Raw genomic sequence first — 16,801 nt, forward strand, 5'->3', positions numbered from 1 at the left:
CCATGTGGGTGCAGGGGCCCAAGAACTTGGCTTGGGCCATTTTCCACTGCTTTCCCAGGTATATTATCAGGGAGCTGGATCAGAATTGGAGCAGCCAGTCTCGAACTGGCATCCATATAGGATGCTGGTGCTGGAGATGGCGGCTTAATCTGCTGAGCCTCAGTGCCCACCCCACTAATTCCCTATTTTAAGTTTGTCTTCTACCCAACAAGCCAGTCTCTTTTGGCAAGGGAGGCAAGTATTAAACCTAATGACAGCTTTTAAATATGATAGAAATTTTAAGCAGGCAGTTATTCTTTAAAATAATAAAAACAGGGATCTTTTTCTTTTATAAATTAAGTTTAATTGATAATTCAGCTTCAGAAATAAAAGTTCTAAAATAAGAGTATAAACATGTTTATTGTTTTTTCAGAGTTTATTTCCTTTCTTCGCTTATCAGCAGATAGTAATGATCCATTCTCTCGCTGAATGTTGTAAAGAAGTTAAAAATGTAGGTAGATGAGTTACCCTTATCCATCCTAAACTACCATAAATTCATCAAATAACTTTTCCTTAATATTTATGGATGGGATATAGCACCTGCTTGAAATAAAACAGTTTACCTAAACACCACTCCCAAAGTGTTTGGCATAAAATTCAAGGATTCAAATATTTCAGGAATTTACAAACTACCAACTACTGAATAAAGCAAATAAGTGCTGAAAGTTCTTGTCGGGCCAAAGTAGTAAAAGTAACAGATTACCAGACAGTTACAGCTGGAAAATACCACAGTTCCAGCTGTTGGTGGAAATCTATAAAAGTCTGAAGAAACAGACTGTAGTTAATAGGCACATGACTGCTTCTCCAGTAACACTTTAATTGCTGTTCACAACTGTTTTTGTTTGTTTACAACTCATTTCCTGATCATTAAGGACTCAGATATAAAAAGAATTCCTGCTTTATTCTCTACGAGCTGTCAACAAGATGGAAAAACAGAGCGGGGAATTACAGCACACAGTAACACAAGCAGAAAAATGAACACTCAACAGATCAAAGTGTGATGACAGGAGCACACATGGCCTCTGTCACACAGCAGAGCTTTTCCCACACCCAGAGCCAGACTCTGGACCTGACAGGATACGCCATCCAATCCCAGCGATGGATGCACACTGGCCACTCTGTAACTCCTACTGCACAACAGGGTTAAACCCAGAAGCTGTGGAAGGTTTCTGCAGTGAAAGAACTTACCTCTACCGTGGTTGAGAATCAGCCCTTTCCTCCTAACTCGGGCTTCTCCTTAACAGGTCCTAAGACTAAAGGCATAAAAGAATCCTTCCCGGAGAGCTACTGGGGTACCAGTTGTCTCTTTCTACAAACAACTACTATGGAGGGCTGCTTGTTAAAAACAGAGCACTTAAACTGGCCATCTCTTGAGAGGCTCCACTAACATGCTCTAGGAAAAGCACAGGAATCTGGAATCAGCAGATAACCCTGAAAATCTCATTTTACCTGGTGACTCCATCTTCCTCTCTGGCAATTTAAACTGACTTCCACATTGCCTCTCGTTGTACTCTGGAGGATGAGTAAGGCATCAAAACAAAACCCACTAACTGGACTATCTTGTCCTAACTAATGAAGAGCTGACCATAAACTCTATTTAAAACATTTTAAGTACTAAACATCTTTTGAGCAGTCTGTTTCTAATCTTGGCAGTCCCATCTCATAATATTGCATTTGACCAAAGATGTGACAGCGCCTTTGATCCGGAAATTGAGCTAATCTTTGGAAAGGCAAGAAATGAAACACAAGAATCCTAAATGCAGTCCCCTGGCAATAAGCATATTAGACATTAAGTATATATTTTTAAAATATAATTTACCAATTTGTGAGTTGCCCCCAGTCTTGAATCTTAGGTAGTTTGGATTTTTCTTTTTTCACTTTCCTTCTATCCTGAGCGCTTCTAATTCTAAACTACTCAAGTGATCTGCTTTGTTCAAAGAAACAAACCAACTGATGTTTCATTACATTTAGCTAAAAGCTCAGAAATAAAGAATCCCACTTATGTAGCGCACTATATCATATGCTGTAGAAATTTCATTTCAGCCATGTTACATTGCTAGCAATTACTGAGTTGCTGTAAAATTCTCTCTTAATAAAGCTTGTCAACATTTCCAGGAAACAAACTGTGACTTCAGCTTTTATTGCATTCTGCTGGGATCAATGATTACAGAAACTCAGCCATCACAGATCACTCTCCCCGTAGAGCGCGGAGGAGAACGCGGTGTAATCCAGGGCGCCGGGCACACTGCCTGGGCCCGAGTAGGCAGGCATCCTCTTGATGCAGTACTGGGCCTGATCTGGGGGCAGCTCTCGACGCAGCTCCTCTGCCAGGATGTATGGCTGGAAAAAAAAACACGGAAGAGTTTGCAAAGTCAATGGCAGAAAATCCTGCAACATAACTTACATATTCCTTGCATTAGCTTCACTTTTAACAAGGAATAAAGGTAGAGAGTCTACAGGGCACTGTCCCATATAAACAACAAAAAGCAGAGCTTTACTGACAGAAACCTATCTACAGGGTGATCTGCCTTTTTGGCCAACAAGAAATTCAATATGATTCTAAAGGCAAATAGAAAAATATTATTAACAGTATTTCTCAAACTGTGCCATAAAGAAAGTGATAAGTACTGTGCTCTAAGTTTCCCACCAGCAAGGTAAAGCGACAGTTGTTTTATATCATATACTGAAGAGAACACAGGGATATTTAACTTAACATATTGGTATAGTTTCTTCAAAACAAAAATGGAGAATGAAGTCATTTTCCTATTTAGTTTATTAAAAAAAAAAACAACTAGAAGTATGTGGCCACTAGAGGAACCTCTCTCTGAAACAAAATAAAACTGACATTTAACAATGGAGGGTTTTTATTTTGTTTTGCTTCTTGATGTCACATGTCCAATGGGAAATAAGACAATTCTGGCTGGTAAGAGTCAAGGTTAGTAAATCACAAATATCACGCTGTAATATAGAGAGGGGTCTTTTGAGGGGTTGGATGAGCCATGGCTTATTACTTCCTAAATCATCTGGGCTCTCTGTTCTCCACCCTCATCCCTGTGACAAATGGTTCATTTTGAAACACACTTGTAGCTGGCGCCGCGGCTCACTAGGCTAATCCTTCGCCTTGTGGCACCAGCACACCGGGTTCTAGTCCCGGTCCGGGCACCGGATTCTGTCCCGGTTGCTCCTCTTCCAGGCCAGCTCTCTGCTGTGGCCAGGGAGTGCAGTGGAGGATGGCCCAAGTGCTTGGGCCCTGCACCCCATGGGAGACCAGGATAAGTACCTGGCTCCTGCCTTTGGATCAGCATGGTGCGCCGGCCGCAGCGCACCAGCCACGGTGGCCATTGGAGGGTGAACCAACAGCAAAAGGAAGACCTTTCTCTCTGTCTCTCTCTCTCTCACTGTCCATTCTGCCTGTCAAAACACACACACACACACACACACACACACACCCTTGTTATATCATTGTTAAGCTAGCTGGCCTTGTTCGGTGTGTAAGGTAATGAACAGGGCTGTGCGGATGGGTTTCAGCCCTTCCCATGGTTTTACTGGGCCAGAACACAAGCTAGAACAATCTCAGCCCAAATTGAATCTTCTGTCCTGAGATGTTTTAATTGCTTAAGGAATGATATTTAAACATCCTGAATTTGGTATTAAATTCTAAATTTCTAGGCTAGGTGTTAACGAAAGCCTTGTCAATTTTCTAAATGACTGAATGGCTATCCTTAACTTTGCTCCAGTGGCTGGGAACAAACCCAGAGTCACTGACCCTTAGGAGAAGTTCCAAGTCACATAACCTCTGAATTCTGTGGTTTCTTCTCGCAGTCAGAGTTGCCAGTGTGGAATGTGAAATGGGGTTGAGCCAGTAAAACACACACACACACACACACACACACACTTCTACAAAATATACACTGTTGGTCCCTTCAATAACTCAGTATGAGGCCATACACAAATGCCAAGAGGGGAATGTCTGTATTTTCTCTGATCTTGGCACACCACTGTTATGCTTATGCATCCCCTTCCAAATTTAGGGCTGATATAGTGTGAAATGCACTAGTTTGAAAAGGGTTTTTATTTGCAATGTTGTTTCCTTTTTTGTTAGTGTGATGCAGTAGACTGTTGCTGCAGTAGAAGAAAATCCGACAACACAGACCTTGTCAGAAGCCAGGATTCGGAAGGAGGCGATGACTTGCTCGGCGGTGTCAGTGTCGGCCGTCTCTCGGGTCATGAAGTCAATGAAGGATTGGAAGGTGACGGTGCCTTGCCCATTGGGATCAACCAGGGTCATAATGCGGGCAAATTCAGCTTCGCCCTGGGGCAAGGTAGCAAAGAAACAGTCACTTCAACAGTACCCTACTCTCAACCATTCTCATTCTCTTTCTTATTGACTGTAAGTTCCTTTGTGTTTGAAAACATCACCACTCCAGGCATTTCCCATCAGTCTTTCCAAGAGACACCCAGCCCCCATGCACGATTCAGGCTTGTTATTTGACAATTTAAACTGTTGCTGCAACCTCAAGTCAGAAGCTCCAAATGTCAGATTCCTTCTCTGTGACCCAAGTTGTTTTCGTAGTTCATATAACATAATCATGGATGAGAAACTCAAAGTGAGAATTGGGTCTTTCCTCAGACTACCACTGAGTAAAGTGATATTGCTAAATAGGAAAACAGTTCAATGATGGTGCTCATGATTTTAAAGTTCTGGAGGAAATTAAAGCAGAACATGTTCAAATACACATTAATAGATAACAGAGAAGAAGTGTGTATATATCAGGACTAGGTTTCTCTTAGCTGAGTTATTACTAAAAACGTTTTACCTTCTAACATATTAAGGGGGAAACGGACTTTAAAAGTCATCAGGCTACTGAATGCCATTGAAGTGTACACTTTAAACAGGGGAACTCTAGGATCTGAATTGATCTCAACAAACTTAAAAAACCATCAGGATGGCCCATGTTCTTGGTTACTTCACTAGAAAAAAATCATATAACAAGTAACTCAATAAAAATATGCTTTGGCTTGGTAAAAGAATTTTTATATAGTAACAGGCATACTTTCAAAAATATTATCAATATAACAAATCAATCCCCAATGTGATACCTCACTTTAAGCCAGCTGTCTCCTATAACACAAATCCAAGATCAACAAAATATCAATTTTTAGTAAAATTTCAACATCCATCTTACCAAGTCATAACCCATGGAAATCAGGCAGGCTCTGAAGTCCTCATGATCCATCAGGCCATTCTTCCTCTGTTGGCAAATACAAAGAATCAGGGAAAGTAAGGATTAGAGGCAAGATGAGCAACTCTATTTGACCAACTTAACAAAATCTGGTAAGAGAAGTGCACCTGAGGCTCTGCCAGGATTGTCAAGGTCACCAAGAATTCACTGAAGAATACAGCCAACAAAAGGATGTTACGAAATATTTCTTTCAAAGGAAATAGGGGGAGGGGTAGAGTAGGTCATAAAGACCAGACAAAAAGCAAAGACCTCATTCAGGCAAGCAGCAGGAGGAATTTGTCAGGAGCTCATTTCTGCCACCCACTGGTGGAAGAACATACTACAAGCAGTGGTTCTGTGTAAATTTCCCCCTACTGAAAATCAACTGGAGAGCTACCTTGCAACCCCTCGGAGGCCCTGGACCAGGCTACAGTGGCCTTTCCGTGTAGCAAGCTCTGCTTTGCCAGAAAATATGAGAGTCTGCACAGAACATCAGGTAAGATGGCCTGTGTGGACAACAGCCTTCCCAGATGGGAAAAGGCCAGTTCAAGACTGTGACCCAAACTCTACGGAAACAGGGGTGTTAACACAGAGCCCTGCATGTGATTGATTGGCCAATCCAATTTCTAACAGGTTATTATCTGGTGTTTTTGTTCACCCACAAAATGGCCAGTCCCAAAGGCCAATGACACAAGGTTTTTCTGTGGATGGAGACTTCACGAGTCTGTTCTCACACCTACATGCTTAGTCCTCAGTCACTGCTATGGCCTGTCCAGGACTTTCTTTAAAGAGATGCTCCCTGCCATGTTGATACTGTTCTCCGCTGCCACCCCTTAGGGTCCCCTCTCCAGCTCTTCTGCCTCCTTTAAACGTAGTAAGTTCCCTAGGATCTTTTCTCTTCTTACTCTGCAGACTCTCTCGCCAGAGGTGACCATGATGTGGGGAGAATCCTGCAGGATTCAGCCCTAAACTCTAGAACTGGACTCCTGCCTAGGAGACCTCTGCCCTCCTATATCCTCACAGCTTGGAATTTCCATGTCATTTCAGATTTTTCCTTTTCCCTCACCCCTCAAATCCTGCTGTTAGATTTCTGTCTCAATCTCAGATCTGCCCTCTTCTTTCCATTCCTATCTTTACTGTTGAGTGAGAGGATGAAGCAAAGGAGATCAGTATCCCTGATACCTCTCCCTCTCTCCCCAACTTCTGTTTCCCTGCATGACACAAAATCATTCATTCTTAAACAAGCTGTCAAGTTCTACATTGCTCTCTTTGGGCTTTGCGTTGCAAAGGACTTGTCTCATCACCTTGGATTCAAATCAATGTACTTTTTCCAAGAAAGCAGCCTAAATAAGAGAGAAATATCCTTCAACAAGCTCAGATGCACTTGTGCAAGGACAATGATCAATTATTTCCTTCCACCAGAGAAACCCGATTTGGACTTCAGTGGATAAAATCAGGCGAGTATTACAGCATGTTTCTCCACAATAAAGTTGGGATTAAACCATGCAAATGTCAATACCCATCTCTGTATACAATTTTTTACTTAGGCCTGTTAGACTATCTAGACTGTTTTACCGGGGAACATTTGGCTGGCTGAGCCTAAAGGTATTTTAGGAACCACTTGCTGGTATTTGCAAATCATAAATAGGATCCTGTCCAAAGTGATGGAATATTTCTTTTCTAATGATCTTTAATGATAGGAATGATGGCCTTAAAAGTCAGTTTGGGCCACATAATCAACAAACTGGTAATTTTCACAAAGAATCTTTTTCAGTATTATTCAAACCAGAACACTAGATAATATTTTAAAAACCAGTACTTTTTATATGCCTTCACTATGAAAATTATTACCATCTTGTTGGTATTGTTTAGTTTCCCTAAAACATGAGTCCATTTTGTTAATTAAAGCTGAAATCAGAGGTTGACACTGTGGTGTAGGGGATGAAGCTGCTTCCCACGACACTGGCATCCCATATGAGCGCAGTTGCTCCAATTCTGGCTCCCTGCTAGTGGTCTAAGAAAGACAGGGAAGATGACCCAAGTGTTTGGGCCCCTGTGTGGGAGACCCAGAAGAAGCTCCTGGCTCCTGGCTTCAGCCTGGCTCAGCATTAGGACATTGCAGCCATCTGGGGTGTGAACCAGGGGATGGAAGAGTCTCTAACTCCGACTTTCAAAACAAATAAATAAATCTTTTTTTAAAAAGGAAAACTGAATTTTATGTTGAAAGAGTGGGTTAATTTTTCATCAGGTGCTTTACCTAGACAATTACTTGGGAAATATATGTCAGAATTTCATATTTAAGCCTTTAGAAAATGAGTTAACTCCAACAACCACATTATGTTAAGAATATACTTAGAACAAAGTAAGCTTTGACATCAGCTGCAGATGCCTTCACTAGTGATCTGCAGTAAGCAGCACAAAGGAGCCCCAGCTGAGCTCAGCACGCTTTGCTTTGGTATTAACCGCTCTGCTTCCCAGTGGACTTCTGGGACATTAAGACTTAACATGATGGCAGCATGCACATCCTTTCAGCACGCAGTATACTGTCCCCAGTAATGTCCTCCAAAAAAATAAAGAGAGTGTGGTACCCTGTCAAAGTGGTTGAAGGAGGCTCTGAACTCATTCATCTGTTCCTGAGTGATGCCCTTCGCGTCTCTCGTCAAGATCTGGGTCTCCACCTCGTTGATGGTCCTGGCGATGGTTGTCAGCAGCAGCTCCCACCCAACACGGATGTGCTGCAAGGAAACAAAGGGAACCATGGGCTCCAGGTTTAGCCAGCAGGTCAGTCTCGTCTCTTCACTTGCCCATCAGGGGAGTCCGTCCAAAAGGTGATAAGCAGGACTCACTACAGACTTCCCTCCGCTGTTTTTTATTCTACTTTTTTTTTGTAGGATTCTACAGAGGGAAGTACTTAGAGGTGACACCAGGGTTCTAGTAGTGACAACTGGTACTCTATAGATTAAACATAATCTATTTGTCACTAAAAATATCTTCTCATTTATCATGTAACAGAATGGGTCCTGCTGACTCCCAAGGAGATCAGATTGGTCAAACTGGTAGAAATGCAATAGTCCAATTACTGATACTATCTGTGAAGAAGTGTAATGAAGTCATTGTGGTAAAAATGATGATGCTGATGGTAACTTTTTATGGTACTTTATGAGTTCCCAAGGCTGTTCTATAATAGTGGCCGGAAAGACTTAAAGATGCCTAACTTTTTTCCCTGTAGAACTCAGTAACAGAAAAGAGACAAGCACATGGGAAAATACTCCGAGAGAGTGCCAAGGGCACAATCAGACACGAAGCAGCACAGGCGTGTCAGGCCGCTGTACCTCCATGGTGTAATTCGTGTGCTTGTTGTCAAAGACCAGGGCCTCCTGGATGAGCTGATGGTCTCCCTCCAGCTTGTCGATGTTGTTCTTGTAGTTGATGATGTTGTGCTCATACTGCTTCAGCTGATTCATCTGGTCTTCCAGGGCTCCTGTGATCTGGATGGAGCTCCGGGCGATCTCCTGGTGCAGGCAAGTGGGAACACAGAGAAAAGCAAAATGAATTGGCTTCCAAGATAAGCTACACGGGGTATGTCATTCCTGATCCTGCATCAGGTGCTACGCTGGCTTTAGGCACCAAAGTCTGTTTTCCCAGATGAAGTAGGAAATGGATGGTCTCAAAGCAAGGTCTAGTTCTGGCCTGTCTAGAGCGTGGGAAGGGAAAGCAATGAGAAACAAATCAGAAAAGCAAGAGGGGTAGGAAATTAGTCCTTTCAGCCTTCTTCTCTACCTGAGGAAACTCCCTCAGGCCGAGCTGCCCTGTCCCCTGTTCTGGCGCAGCTGTACAGTGGAGCAGCCGGATGGATCTACAATCACTGAGGGCTTCCTCCATCTGAAGATTTCTTGTATTTTAGATGTCCTCTCCCCTCCCCAATCTTTAAAAAAAAGTTAACATTTATCACCGGAGTGTGCACAGGAGAGACATAAGAAGTCAACAAATGGGTCCTGGCTGTTCTTGAGGATAAAATGAGCCCAGACCTCATTAAAGGTTGCTTTTCCATAAAAGAAAATGTAAATATTTCCAAATCTTCAATTGTCCTTCCTTAGAGATGGGTGGCTTAAAATGTAGGTCCTGCAGAGACTAAACATTGACAAAGACCCCTGCTGTGGATTCTAATGACAAAATAAACAGACTACAGTGAGAACGCCCCCACCTCCTTCAGCAGCCGCTGCACACACTCTGTGCCAAGTGCCCAGGTGCACACACCCACAACAGCCCAGGGTGGAAGGTGTTCTCACAGCACTGAGTAGGGTGACCAGAAACTACAGCACAAGAAAAAAATCACTGCCATGTCAGATTCAAGGCTTCTCAACAGCTCTGGGGAGGCGCTGACCTACCTCCATCTTGTTCTGGATCCAGGGCCCAATGGCGTTGGCTTGTGCAGCAAACTGGCGCCGCAGGCGCTCATTAGCGTGCTGGCGAGCCAGCTCTTCCTGCAGGGACTGATCCCGGATGGGCACCAGCTGCTTCACCTGTCAGAGCCCAAGGACACCAAAGGTTAGAGGCCAGCTTTGGTTTCAGTGGAATGACCACAGCAGAGGGAGGAGGAGGGCAGAGAGGAAGAATGGGAGGTGAGAGGAAGGGGAATGGGAGTCCCTTCTCCAGGGACTACAGGGAGAGTGCAGTGTAGCTTTGACTGCCACCTGGTGCCATTAATTCCCTGCTGGAATGCTGGATGAGTTGAGGGGTATTTAACAGCCTGAATTAGGGACACTGGCTATTCTTCCAGCCAGAGGCTCTTGGCCTGCAGCCAAGACCCATGGGGGCTGGGTCCAGAGTGCAATGGATTTGTAAACTTGAACAAGTTTGGTTGAAAGTGAGCATTTCCTTTGGTTATGAATGTGCCACCCCACAGCAGTATTTAGCTGTATTTAGTATTTAGTATTTAGTACCTCTGACTTTCCCACGACAGGAATCGAAGGCATTCTCTACATTGCCTCTCGCAATACTGTGTATTCTCAGCACTATTTCAAAAATTGTTCAATTTACTGTTAGATCTTGCTTTTCAATGTACTAACAAAGAAGCACATACATTACCTTAGCCTGACTTGAAAAATATCACTAACTGTGTGTTTTCTTTTACCATCTTAAATACACTTATGAATTTTGAACACTGTTATCAGAAGAGATCTGTCAGAGGGATCAGCACACACAAATGTGCAGGAGCCCTGCTGCGTTCATGAACCTGATTCCTATATGATGCTGGGCCCTCAGAAGTAATCTACTTCCTCCATATTTTCCATTCTATTTGTGAATTACATTTGAATGTGATGCATTAGTTCCCTTGGAGTCAACAGCAACAAAAAGCTATTTTGGAAATCTTTTTTTTTGGATTATCTGGAAAACTGCTGCTGAAGACATTCAGTATCCCTTTTACAAAAATCCACAGGGCCAATTTCCTTTATAACTACTTAGAAGAGAAAAACTTGTTTTCCTTTAAAAAATGATACAAAAATGATCTATTTCCCTTTCCCCTCCTCTTTTCAGGGAAATTCTTTAACTCAGTATGTTTCCTTCATCACTCTGGCTGTCAGGAAGACCAGCACTGTAATTCACTAGCTAACTACTACTGCTAGATGAACACTCTTCTTCCAAAACCAGTTTTTCCCCTCTTAGCCTCATTTCTAATGTGCTGTATGTATATTTTTATAATAGACCACCTCCAATCCATGTGGGGGCCTTATTTCTTATAGACTATGCACGAGCATGCTGGGATGATTCATCACACTATCATTTAGGCCATGAACTTAAGTGTCTCTTAAGAATGAAATAAAGGGTACAAATGATCCTGTTTTGATCAAAATGAACTATGTGGGTAGTTTCCTACAATTTAAGAGGCAGAAAGTTAGTTGGAATACTTTTGTACCCCAGGTAGAACTTTCTAGGCAATTTCTCTGCATTTAAACTTCATATAGGCAGCAGGCATTTTGTCTGGTGGATTGTGTCTCACACTGGAGTGCCTGGTTTCTATTCCCAGATCAAGTTCTGACTCCTGACTCTGGCTGCTGGCTAATGCAGGCCTTAGGAGGTAGCAGTGATGGTTCATATGATTGGTTTCCTGCCTTCCACAAAGGAGACCTGGATTATGTTTGGTTCCTGGGCTTTTGGGAAGTGAACCAGCAGAGGGGAGCTCTCTCACAACCTCTCTCTCTCTCTCTCTCTCTGGTGCATGTACACCCTAGCTCTCACTATCTGTGTCTCAAATTTTAAAAAGCACTAATTCACACAGGTTTGAGACATGTCTATCCTATATTCTACAGTTCTTTAAAGAAGTACTACTAGCAAGTTAATTCCTCAAATTTTCAGTTAAGGCTTTAAAAATTGATTCCCTTATAAATATCATAATCTGTATTGATTTCGTTAACATCTAAGAAAGATATTGCTTAAAGAAAATAGTCTTGGGACTAGCATTGTGGCGTAGCAGGTTAAGTCATCATTTGTGAAACAGTCATCCCATATCAGAGAGCCAGCTTGCGGACCAGCTGCATCACTTTCGACACAGCTCCCTGCTAATTCGCCTGGGAAGGCAGTAGGGGATGGCCCAAGTATGTGGGCCCCTGGCCACCCCTGTGGGAGACCAGGATGGAGTTCCTGGATCCTGGCTTCAGCCTGGCCCAGCTCTGGACCTTGAGGCCATTTGGTGAGTGAACCAGCAAATGAAAGATATTCATCCTCTTCTCCCTGCTCTCTGTCTTTCCTCCCACTTCATTCTTCCTTTCAAATAAACAAATCCTTTTTTTTTAAATACTCTAGCGTGAGAAGCAGCACTATGTTCCTAAATCTGTATATATGAAATACATGAAATTTGTAGACCTTAGATAAAATTTTAAACAAACGTAACCAAATAAAAGCACACACACATACACACACACAAAATCTCTATTTCCTTTCCTCACAAACTACAAAACCTGCTGAATGGCATTTAAGAATCCAACAGAGAGGCAGCATTGTGGAGCAGTGGATTAAATGGCTCCTTGGGCCAGCGCCGTGGCTCACTAGGCTAATCCTCTGCCTTGCGGCACTGGCACACCGGGTTCTAGTCCCGGTCGGGGCACCGGATTCTGTCCTGGTTGCCCCTCTTCCAGGCCAGCTCTCTGCTGTGGCCAGGGAGTGCAGTGGAGGATGGCCCAGGTGCTTGGGCCCTGCACCCCATGGGAGACCAGGATAAGCACCTGGCTCCTGCCATCAGATCAGCGCGGTGCGCCGGCCGCAGCGCGCCAGCCGTGGCGGCCATTGAAGGGTGAACCAACAGCAAAAGAAAGACCTTTCTCTCTGTCTCTCTCTCTCACTGTCCACTCTGTCTGTCAAAAAATAAAAATAAATAAATAAACGGCTCCTACAACACTGTCATCACATATCAGAGCACAGGTTCAAGTCTGAGCTGTTCCACTTTTCATTCAGCTCCCTGCTAATGTGCTTGGGAAAGCAGCAGAAGTTGGCTCAAGTGCTTGGGCCCTTGCCACCCACTTGGGAGACCTGGATGGAGTTCGTGGCTCCTGGTTTTGGCCTGGTTCTACCTTGGCCATTGTGGCCATTTGGGAGTGAACCAGTGGACAGAAGACCTCTCTCTCTGTCTCTCCCTCTCTTTGTCATTCTACTTTTCAAACAAATAAAAAAACCTTTATTAAAAAAAATCTAATAGGGGCTGGGGCCATGCTGCAGTAGGTTAATCCTCTGCCTGTGGTGCCGGCATCCCATATGGGCACTGGTTCTAGTCCCAGCTACTCTTCTTCCAATCCAGCTCTCTGCTGTGGCCTGGTAAAGCAGTAGAAGATGGCCCAAGTCCTTGGGCCCCTGCAACCACATGGGAAACCCAGAAGAAGCTCCTGGCTCCTGGCTTCAGATTGACGCAGCGCTGGCCGTTGCGGACATTTGGGGAGTGAACCAATGGATGGAAGACCTTTCTCTCTGTCTCTCCTCTCACTGTCTGTAACTCTACCTCTCAAATAAATAAATAAAATCTTTAAAAAAAATCTAATAGATTTTATCTGTGAAATTTGGGAAGAAGGTAAATGCTGGTCATGATGCCAAATCAGGCAGTCACTCCAGGTGCCTAACGTGTTAACCTCTTTCCTCAGCTTGGCTTCAAGGATGCCCCTCTCTTTCCACACTCAGTCTTCAGCCACCCACCTTGTCCCACTTGGCCCGGAGCTCGTCCATGGTGACGGTGCTGTAAGGGTTGCTCGAGCTGATCCTGATGTTGTAGCTCTGAATCACTTTCTCCACCTCGTTCTGGATGGCCATGATGGACTGCCGTTCCCCGTCTGCCTCAGGTAGCGTGGCCTTGAACTGCTCATGAGCTGTGATCAAACTCTACACAGACACAAGCAGAGAAAACCCGATCTGGTTTTAGTGCTACTTTTGCAGGTTTTGATGTTCCTTTCTTCACATATGCAAATGGCTTTATAATTGCAGGAATCTCTGGAGGAAATACAGTACGTTTTAGAAAAGCTTTTTAGTGCAGAAAAATGTTCCTAGAAAATGGAACAAATGGTATCATGATGACTAATTGATAGCTATTCATCTAGAGTCTTCAAAAATCATATTTTAAAAGTTATGTTTGCTTTTATTATTTCTGATCCTCAGCCATTATTTAGGTCTCACTCTCTGCTGATGAAGAGAACTTAGCTGCCCTTCTAACAGCCAGTTCACCTTCATAATCCTACAAATGAGCACCTGACACTTGCTGCCCTTATACCTAAAGGCAAGCAGGCAATACGTCCCTACCCCTCAAAAAAAAAAAAAAAAAAAAAGGCCACGGAAACTAACTCTTACCTAGGAGGTTCCATAAGACCTGCATTTATTGAACCTATTCTTTGACCGTAATGTACAAAATTGCAGCCCTGTGGGGTCAGGTGTTCAAACAACCTCTCTGCTTTGCAAACCACCCTAAGTAGGATGGGACTATGTTAGGTGTTGCAACAGATCAGCTGCTAACATAGTTTGTGAAACAATGAGGGACTTCCAAGGCACACTTAAAGGTCTCACTTACTCAAAAACAAAACAAAATAAAACGTTAGGTGTGGGGAGCAACCCGGACTGGACTGAGTTACTGGAATTAAGACATTCTATGCATCTGCTCTCCCACAATATGGCGCTGGGAGAGAAGAAAACAGCTTCTACGCAGCTGCCTCTTGCCAACTTGAGTGATGACCTCCAGGAGCTGATCCTGCTCCTGATTGGAGGAGAGCAGCGTACTCGGCGTGTGGGTAGCAGAGTTGGGATTGGTGGAAGAGGACTATAAAGGAGGAGAGAGACAACATGCACCAGAAACATCTAAGGGGAACATCTATCTGGAGGAACACCTGTGCAGCCCCCGAGAGAGCCGGCCGGCGGTGTGCTGCTCCCCCGCGGAAGTGGGGAATGTGGCAGGGGGAACCGCCCTTCCACGGAGGTGGAAGGGATGGTAGCCAACCCGGGAAGAACCAGCAGCAAACCCGGGGAGGGCCAAGCAGATGAAAGAACAGCGCAGGGTTCAGTGTCGCTCCTCCACGAAGAAGGGGAGCGACATAATGGTGCCGTGACTCGGATATGAAGCCTAGGCAGGGTTTAGTGTCGTTCCTCCACGAAGAGGGGGAGCGACATAATGGTGCCGTGACTCGGATATGAAGCCTAGGCAGGGTTTAGTGTCGTTCCTCCACGAAGACGGGGAGCGACAGTTAGGGTGCTAGCTTAGGCTTCAGTGCACATCCAAGAAGCACCACCAAAGCTTCGTACATTGACATCTGAAATGTTCAAGAAAGTAGTGGCTTCACTGACACCCAGTGCAAATCCTTCTAGACTGTTCCTTTATTATGAGGCAGGGCTTCAAATCCTAACCTTCAGTATTTCTATCTGACTTCTTTTTAACACACATCTATTAAATTCAAAAGTATTTTCTCTTTATACTCTTTTTCATATCAAATTCACTGAACAATGGTCTCTAAACTGGGTCATGCTGTGTGAGAATGGCTCGCTTCTCTTTCCTCACTCCCTAGAAGTCTTATTTACAACTTTAAAGTCCCAGAAGAAATTATAACCTAGACATTTAGACTTATGGGAGGCTCCTTATGTTTTTTGTTCTAGCAAAACTCTGTGTAGTAAGAGCAGCAATATGTACACATTTTGCAAAGTAGCTGACTCAGCAGACAATACACACCTAACTTTCCATGAATATCTCCATGTCACACGTGGAGATTTTGCTCTTCTTTAAAGAACAGATTTTCTTAGACATATTCAAAATCAATCATTATTTGACTGATGTTAATTTTGGTGTAGCCAGGAGCAATAAACACATTTTTAAGTTAAGGCTTAAAGGTTAATTTGAGCTTTCTAAACATATTTCCTTAGTTATAAAATTAATATAAAATAAGAAAAAAACCCACAAATATAACAGAATTCTAAGTTTAAATGACAACTAATTTCTAATGCAGTAAGAATGTAGTTTGGGGTGGGCATTGTGGTACAGCATGTCAAGCCACCACTTGGGATACCCCCATCCCATACTGGATTGCAGGTTTGAGTCCCAGCTGCTCTGCTTCTTGGAAAGGACCAGAAGATAGCCCAAGTGCTTGGGTCCCTGACACCCACATTGGAGACTTGGATGGAGTTCCTGGCCAGCCTGGCTGTTGTGGTCAACTGGGGGAGTGAACTAATAGACAGAAGATCTATCAAACCAATCTGTCTAAGAATAAGTAAATATAATTGCATTATGTCCTCCATCCATAAATCAACTGTTTATTGAACACCTGTAAGTTATTTTAGATTTAAACTTTGGTTTATCAAGAAATGAAATGCAAAATTAAACTTGCAAAAAAAATTAAAAAATCACTCTTTCTGTGTTTCTCATTTCATCTTTCAAATAATAAATACATCTTTTAAAAAAATGAGTGCAGGTTTACCTGGATTTCCTCAATGCTATGGACAATGAACATATCTTGCAGATCCTCCATAGCACCTTCCATCCAATTGTTGAAAGGAGCAGCTCTCTTGGCAAACTCCAGGTGAAGCTGATCAATGGTTTCTAGCAATTTCTCCGTTCTCTGAAGATCACAAAGTTAAATGGAAACAAGCATTTCATAGATTAAGTAAATTCTCTTATGCATATCCATGTGTAAACAGGTATTCCTGAACAATAAACTATTATCTGACATTTAGCAGATGTCTGCAAAAGATCAAGTAAAGCTCACAAGAAGATCGGACTGAGCCCTACAAGTCTCTGAGGGACCTTCTGAATTAAAGGAGGATTAAACAACATCCAATGTAGCTTCATTTTTCAAGTATACAGTAACTGGAGCACTGACTCCTTAACTGTGCTGGCTAACAGAGAACTCAGGGCATCTTCTGCATCTTACACTCAACAGTGCACAGAGAAGTCGCATATCTTTGCCAAAGTCACCCTACTTAGTGAAGACAGAGGGACCTACTGGTAAATTTCCTTAAATCCTCTTTTAGGACTTTATACAGTGACCCTCTCTCACCTCCCTGGTACATGAAAGCACAAGGCTTCA

At 43.3% G+C, this 16,801-nt stretch overlaps 1 protein-coding gene across 1 annotated transcript in view; it reads right to left on the minus strand.

Annotated features, from left to right (window-relative positions):
* Positions 1-320: 320 nt before the first annotated feature.
* Positions 321-16,801, minus strand: part of ACTN2 (actinin alpha 2) — a 76,549-nt gene continuing 60,068 nt past the window's right edge. The window contains exons 14-21 of the mRNA XM_051821489.2: positions 16,193-16,333; positions 13,443-13,625; positions 9,650-9,784; positions 8,594-8,773; positions 7,850-7,996; positions 5,226-5,291; positions 4,193-4,351; positions 321-2,379 (exon numbers count right to left, since the gene is read on the minus strand). Coding sequence (XP_051677449.1) covers positions 2,221-2,379; positions 4,193-4,351; positions 5,226-5,291; positions 7,850-7,996; positions 8,594-8,773; positions 9,650-9,784; positions 13,443-13,625; positions 16,193-16,333 — 1,170 coding nt within the window. The 3' untranslated portion in view covers positions 321-2,220. The remainder of the gene's footprint in view (positions 2,380-4,192; positions 4,352-5,225; positions 5,292-7,849; positions 7,997-8,593; positions 8,774-9,649; positions 9,785-13,442; positions 13,626-16,192; positions 16,334-16,801) is intronic.

This window comes from Oryctolagus cuniculus, chromosome 13 (genome assembly GCF_964237555.1).
Source record: "Oryctolagus cuniculus chromosome 13, mOryCun1.1, whole genome shotgun sequence".
Taxonomy (NCBI): domain Eukaryota; kingdom Metazoa; phylum Chordata; class Mammalia; order Lagomorpha; family Leporidae; genus Oryctolagus; species Oryctolagus cuniculus.